This window comes from Enoplosus armatus, chromosome 19 (assembly GCF_043641665.1).
Source record: "Enoplosus armatus isolate fEnoArm2 chromosome 19, fEnoArm2.hap1, whole genome shotgun sequence".
Taxonomy (NCBI): Eukaryota; Metazoa; Chordata; class Actinopteri; order Centrarchiformes; family Enoplosidae; genus Enoplosus; species Enoplosus armatus.
The window spans coordinates 16,563,451-16,571,136 of record NC_092198.1 but is presented as its reverse complement, the minus strand read 5'-3'; the positions used below and the strand labels follow the sequence as shown (position 1 = coordinate 16,571,136).

General features: G+C 40.4%; 1 protein-coding gene across 2 annotated transcripts in view; it reads right to left on the bottom strand.

The window, feature by feature from the left end:
* Positions 1-463: 463 nt before the first annotated feature.
* Positions 464-7,686, bottom strand: part of rngtt (RNA guanylyltransferase and 5'-phosphatase) — a 72,968-nt gene continuing 65,745 nt past the window's right edge. For both annotated transcript variants that reach the window (XM_070925820.1, XM_070925821.1), the window contains 2 exons: positions 3,473-3,596; positions 464-924 (listed from right to left, as the gene is read on the bottom strand). In XM_070925820.1, the coding sequence (XP_070781921.1) occupies positions 764-924; positions 3,473-3,596 (285 nt within the window). In that variant the 3' untranslated portion in view covers positions 464-763. The remainder of the gene's footprint in view (positions 925-3,472; positions 3,597-7,686) is intronic.

The following is a 7,686-nucleotide window of genomic DNA, read 5'->3' as shown; positions in this document are numbered from 1 at the left end:
AACTGTGTAATCATGTTGTCATCTCCCTGCCCACCCATGTGGCCTTTAAAACAAAAGTCCACACAGATGGGCTTCCTTTGGACAAAATCTTATGAAACGGAGAGCTGAGATCTAATCTTTATCCGTTTGGCGACTCCAGATATGAACACATTTGGAAACCCCTGACTGAGCATTATGGGTTGAACACTGGCAGCAACATTATTCTGCTAATTGAACTTAAACCAGAAAACCTGTGCAGCTTTGCCATTAATCTAAATGAGATCTCTGATACCGCAAACTATTTTTGAAATGTTGTTTCCAGATCTAAATGCATTCAGACAGCAGACTGAGCTTTGATGATGTTTACTCGTCCTTCAGTACAAATAAGGAACTAGTTGACAAAACATAAACAAGGTCTTCATTGTCAGGTGTTAATTTTAGCCATAACAATGTCCCTGTTGATAAATACCAATTAGCTCAGACTTTAAAAAAGATAAATAGGAAAACAAAAAAATAAACTAAGCATCATGTTTTTCATTTTAATAAGAACACCAGCAATTAAAGCTACAAAGAGGCCTACAAGGTAAATTAATGACGTTGAGGCAGTCAATATAAGGTTTCTGAAGTCCTTACATGTACAGGCTGATAAAGCAAACGTGCTGAGGGTAAGAAAGCCTTGAAATGTCTGTTTTCTGTAGGGGGGGGGGGGGGGGGGGGGTTGATGTGGCTGGTGATGTAGATGTACACTGTGACTGTAGAGCAGTCCGGAAAGCCCAGCTGTGGGCTACGGGATGGCCCGGTTGGGTCTCTTTGGAGGGGGAGGGGGCATTAGCTCAGAGTCTGGGTCTGGCGGGTGTTTCCGATTCTGGACTGCCTGAGCACAGCGGTCCACATATTCCAAGAGGATTTCCTTCGTGACGGGCTCCTGGATGCTTTTACACACAGCTAGAAAGAGAAACACACACACACACACACACAGGAGGAAGGAAGGAAGTTACTACAGAGATGGTGACTCCTCCAGCATACTGAAAACACAGCGTGAACAGTGCCTTTGTTTCCTCTAACGTCAACTGCAAACGTTAGCTAACTAGCTTACTACCTTCAGTAGGCTAAGAGTTAGCATGTCATTAGCGAACAACATTATTTTGTGAGGTTACAGCTGGCATTCAGGATCGAAATATTCACTGTGTAGTATTCCCCCACTGTGTGAAAACCAGGATCCTTAACGCTACTAACTCAGAGTGTAGGCTAACGTTAGCATCTCTGTTATTGGATTCGGGGAAGTTTACACTTCAACAATTCTGGCAAAACTTGTTATCCGAGATAGTGTTACATCTGCCAGACTCATTTGTTAGTCTTCGCTCTCAAGATGCCTTTCTCTTACAGAAGTGAAATATGTTTCAAAATATGAGCAATAATCCATAAATCTAACCACTTCCGTCTATTGTAAGCATCCAAGAACAAAATAACTTTAAAAAAAAAACACTAAATGACTTTTTTTCTTAAATCTAGAGTGGAGTTACTCTTTAAAAAGTTTAGAGTGTGTTTACATGCGCACTAGTATCCTGGTTTTGAGTCTTATCCTATTTTTGATCATATTCTGGATACGGCGTTTACATGGAACATGAGCAACCTGGTTATTTGTGTCATAACAGTTGCTGTTTATATCTGCGAAACATAACCAGGAAACTCTAAAAACATCATAACCAGGATACTGGTGTGCATGTAAAGGCACTCACTGTAAACTGCACATGTGCCATTCTAGAAAGGAATGCTGGACAGGCATAGCAACGGTAATTAATGGGGGTGGGGCTTAGCCAACAGCCAATCAACACATTCATGACCATGCCATGATTCCAACAACACCCAGATGAGTGTGCACTAGTTTCTAAATAGAACATGGTGTTATTATCAGCTTGAGGACAAATGCAGTGCTATCTGTCTGGATTTTAGATAAAGGTGCTTTTGCCACCTGGGCGCCAAGGCTGCACAACAGCCTGCCTGAGGATCTAAAGCCCAATAATTCAGGGCTATCTTTTCTATCTTCTTCTATCAATTCAATTCATTCTTTAAATGTATTTTCTCTCGCTTGTGCTTCTTGTTTTTATTGCTTCAATTTGTACTTTTATGAGCCTCCTTGTACCGCACTGTAAAGTCAGCATTTAGATAAGTGCTACACAAATAAGGTTTATTGCTGTGGCAATTATTTTTGCATTCTTTCTCAATCTTGCTGTCTCTTTGTTTTTCTCTATTTGTTAAGTCAAGAAGCTGCTACAGCTGTGCAATTGTCATATGCAGGACCATTTGAGAAAGAAATGTTCAGAATTCAAATCCGAGTTTATTACCCCGTTTATCTTTTACTGAACTGTGAAACTAAAATTACTTTTACACTTCAAGGTGAAATACAGCTCAGCTACTACATCATTTGAAGACCTTTATCTTTAAAAGATTTGTTAAGGTTAAAAAAAAAATAATCGCACAACAACTTTACAAAGAATCTTTCAGAATGATAAACTGGATGTAAAAGTATGCTCTCATTTAAACACAATCCACATTTTTGCAGCACAACAAAGCAATGATGATGTCACTGCAGCTCTGCTTCAGTACCATAATGACTTCAACGACCTTTTTTAACAATATTTTTAAAGCAGGATTAATTGGTTTTTTTGTAACATATCATCGCCTTATAAAAGGTGTCATGGTAAACGGTAATATATAATATTAGCATTCGGAGTTGTGTTTCAAGCCAGCTGATGACTTTAAGTAAAATATTCACTCTTGTTTTAGCCCTGTTTTGGTCTCCACCAACTCTTACTAGTAATTTCTGTCTATTTTGCTAACTTTGTCTATCTGCTGTTTGGCGCTGGGCAGAAAATATACCGTGGGTTTATCAGAACTCTTGCTCTGAAAACAGCTGCCTGTTGTGGCTTGAAATGAGGTTTCGAGAGCATTGAGAGTGAAACACAGTTGGCAGGTGGCGAGCCATAAAACCCAAACAATGAGCTGAATGATGCTAAAATGGTCCTTAAATCTGAGGAGAACTGCAGAGTGAGGCGATAATTCTCTGTGGGTTTGTTACTACGAGTACTACTGAGGGCAGCTTTAAAATACAGTGGACATTCTTCTAGATATGAAATCATGTTGCAGCAAACGTCATTTTTCTCTATTCAAAGTAAGGAGATAAACAAAACATCTCATCCCAAATCCCAAACACACACACACACACACACACACACACACACACACACACACACACACACACACACACACACACACACACACACACACACACACACACACACACACACACACACACACACACACACACACACACACAGTCTAACAATACAGAAATCAAACTAAGACAGGGCTGATGTGAAATATAGATAAAATGAGCCATTAATCGCAGGCTGGCTGGTTGTTATTCAGTCGGATAGAGGAGACAGTGAGACATTATTAAATAACTGTGGGACAGAGAAGGACAAAGTCTCACCCATCGCTGTGTCATAGGAGTTGGGGAAGCTCTTGTCCACCCTCTGCCTCATGAACACCCAGCTGTTACTGGCGAAGGTGCACTCGATGATCTTGTTGTCGTATTGTTTCAGCTCTTTAGTGGCCTGTGCAGACATGGATGAAAAGGACACAGATGTTTTGTACTTTTACAACAAAGAGTGAATTAAATAACAGTGTCATTTTATTTTCTTCTGCTGCCATCATTGCCCGAGAAAGTTATGAACCCTCTAATGTATTCTGCCACATTCAGAAGCGATGGCGGTCTGTTCTACTACAGTGTTGCTCTTCATCTCATGGAAGTCACGGAGTCCGATCATTATCAGCTCTCAGAGACATGCTGCTGCATTTATGAATACCAACAGCTCACAATGATTGGCACGTGTAACTGCAGCCTTTTCAAACATGATATGAATATGCCCCCAATAATTCTCTTCACTTGTACCACCACTACTTACCGTTGGATACTAAGTGGCAGGTAAGAGGCAAATTAAAGCTTCAGGCAGCGTTGGAGGGCAAAGTTCAGCAATAGGTGGAATTGTGAGTGTAGCCTAAGATGCTTTATTTAAAACCATTTCAACGAAATAAGAATCTACTTTCTAAAGGTGTGAGAAGATTTTAACACTCAAGATTTCAAGCACAGAATAATTGAACAGATAATCTATGTTAAATAACCTAAGTGAAGTGGACTTGTCTCTATTGCAGTGCTACTTGAGGATTTAGGCTAAAACTGGTGTATTTTTACATAAAACACAGACAGATACTCACACAGTGTGAGTGTCTGCGTCCATGATGCAGCCCTCAACAAAGCAGTGCAACAGTTCCTGCTCCTCCCACTGAGCTACACAGGATCACTGACTTATTACATCATATTCTGTTTTGAAAACACAACCAACTCTACTCACCGAGCACACTGTAACATAGTTGAAGTATATGAAAATGGCACATGTTACTGAAGATCAAGAATGAGTCAAAGAAGACATTTGAGCATCTGTTGTTTATTTGTCGAGGGAATGTGTCTCGCTGAGAGGATTCTCAAGACTTGGAAACCGCAAATCTTAGAGCTGCTGTGAAGCAAAAAGTGCAGCTGAAAAGCTCAAATGCAATGGTTGGCTTTGAAAGAAAACAACAGTACAGTGACATGAGTGACATTTTTCACCATGACCTCACAGAAAGAGGCTTTCTAGGCATCTATTGTACTGAAAGGTTGTGAGGAGACTCAAGAGACAAAAGAGGACGACCTCCAGGGTTCAGTGTGAACAGGTGGCCTCCAGCCAAGGTCAGAGAGTGACCATCACTGCCAGGAAATCACCGGTGTTTGGCAAGATGCTGAAACACAAAGTAAGAGCTCGTGCGATCCTGCAGTGTGGGGCATCTGGGCTCACAGAGGGGGTCCAAATCACACAGGATGCAAAGAAAGTGTGTGAGGAAGGAAGACCGAGAATGCAGGCCAAAGAGAGAGATACTAGTTACTGGATTTCAGATAACAACCTTGACGTCTCACAACCCACAGATTTATTTGTCTTTGATCTCAGTTTGAAGGGGTACAGTAGATTAATAAGACTAACTGTAAATCAAACATCCATCGATCTAAAGGCGTGGCTGAATCTCTCAGCTTTTCCTAAAGCTCGACACAGCGAGCTGCCAGAAAGCTGCGAAGGGCAGTACAGGCAGGCAGGACGCGCTGCTACAGGCTGGGACCCCTTCCTGCTGGTGAAGGGTGACATGTTGGCTGCCATTCTTCATCACCACTTGGTGCCTAATCCATCCAAATCTGTCTCATTAAGGCAGCACACGTGTGCCTCCAGATATCAGGCACTTTGGCAGTCGGGCTCTTTATCAGTCAGTGTTGCACCACTGCAGAGCAGAAGAGGTCTTTGTTCAGGTTTAGAAACTGCACATCTAACAAGAACGAAAAGCAGTATTGCCAGTCCTTACACTTTTCTTGTTTTTCTTTGCAAAATGCAAAGTGATTGTTTTTTTTTAAATAATCTAGACCTTAAAGAAATTAAAGAAATGCATGTTTAATGCCTGCTACTTGTGTGGAATTGCTTGTTTGGATAACTATATTATTATTATTATTATTATTATTATTATTATTATTATTATCATCAGGACAGAAGAAATACAAAAAACAATTGGTGACTCAGTGTTTAGTGTGCTGGACCACTGCCAGCAATTGAAATAAGAAAATAATCATTTTAAAAAGGACCAAGAGTTTTCATCATTGGGAAACAAGTCAACAAGTACGACATTAATTCTGTATCGTGCAGTAAAGCAGAAACTGGGACCAAAGAAAACTGCATACTACTGGAAGTATACGGCATCTGACCTTTTTACTAGCCTGTGCACAACACAGACAGTCAACCTGCTTCTTTATCAAATACTGGGATCCGTGGGGAGTGTTGTACTCGTACATTGTGCTACAGTTTATTACAGGAATTTTGCAGAGATAGCGACATTGGACGGGCAAGGATCCAAAGTTTGTAATTTCCTTGAATAGCTGTTTTGTTTTCCCCAACGTTGCTCTTCGACTGACCCTGCCCTTGTTTTATTCTAGACTTAATCAGAACCGGCCCGCAGGTCTGCCACTCCGCAGTGCTCGGGTCCATTTTAATAACGAGAAACTAGATGAAAGAATATGTAAGTGGGGAGAGGATATAAGATGCAAAAGTACGAACATGAGCAAACACTCCCTCGGAGGGAACATGGCGGACGGAGAGTTTCCAAACTAATGTTCAATCTTTAATATGCTTTCGAACAGAATACATTAGATGTCTTCTGTCCATTAATATCAGCTCCTACTAAAATAAACACAACTCATCTGAATGACTCAGCAAACTGTGTGAATTGTAAAGCTAAAATATTCACCTCACATGTTTTATTACCTACACTGTAATTACGAGGAACAATTACAACTATTTGTGGCCTGTGTCAGAGAGCAAACAAACTGGTGTCCAACGACTCAGCAGCTCCTCATGAACCCATTATTAATGACGTCATCGCCAGGCCTCTGGCGAATATGCATAATACCGATCATTATCCCACAAGTTCAAATTGACTGTCACATCAAATCTGAGGAGATATACAAGATATAATAATGTGCAAATGAGGCAAACAAGAAGAAGTTAAAAAACGGCTCAGAGTTGTTTTTACCTCCCAAACTTTTTAATTGATTAGTTTGTTTTGTTGTGCAGAATGATTGAGTGTTTTCTGTGAGAAGCCCATTAAACGACTCTATTCAGTATTCATGCTTCTTAATCCCACATCTCATGTAATTTACAAAAGCAGTGGGAAACAAAAATCTTAGAAATTAACAGAAAAAGAAAACAGTTTCAAATATTTTAACTGCAATTCAGTGTGAAAGTCTTACTGTTGATTAAACAGGAAAACACTTCTAACTCTCACTTAATGATGCATACAGAGTTGAACAAATTGGGGAAATCATTGATGGGGAAAAAAAATCAGTCAAAGGCTTTTCAGCACTCTGCAGGTGAAGTGCACACTGCCAAACTCTCACAGCTTCATCAAAGCGGCTGGTCTTTGACAGAGAGCTGCTCTTATCTCTCAGTCTCTGGTGACTAGATCTGTCAGGGACCATTCAAATTATTTATGATTAATGAGCTATACTCACAGGCCACATATAGCTCTGCGCAGGACGCCGACTCCATGAAGCGGTGAAACTAAACCTAAATGAGGAATCAATAGCCATTACTTCTACCAGGCTTAAGCTAAGCTACCTTTTCTAGAAGTCAGAGCTGTAATAATGCAGAGACACAGAGGGACTGAAAACTCCTCCTGCATTCTCAGGAACTATGGAAATGAGTGGTTTATCACAACATTTGGGATGTATTTTTGTAGCTTCAGCCATCGGATCTGTAGCTCAAGCTACATATTAACTGTACAGACATGAGAGTGGCAAGAAAGGGAACAAGCAACGCTTCCAAAATGCTACTTGGGCAAGTACAGTAGGTCAAATAGGTCTGTCATAACTGATTGAACCAACAGAAGAAGCAACAAACATAAAATCTAAGTTGTAATAAACCATAGTAGTTGTGCTTTAAGGACTACACCTGATTTACTGATCTGTGTAAATGTATATGCAGTGGTAGACTGAGCTGCAACATAATTAAAAATGACAAACAAACAAACAAACAGAAGACTGCAAAGCTCAAAAGACTGACAGGATTATTGTGA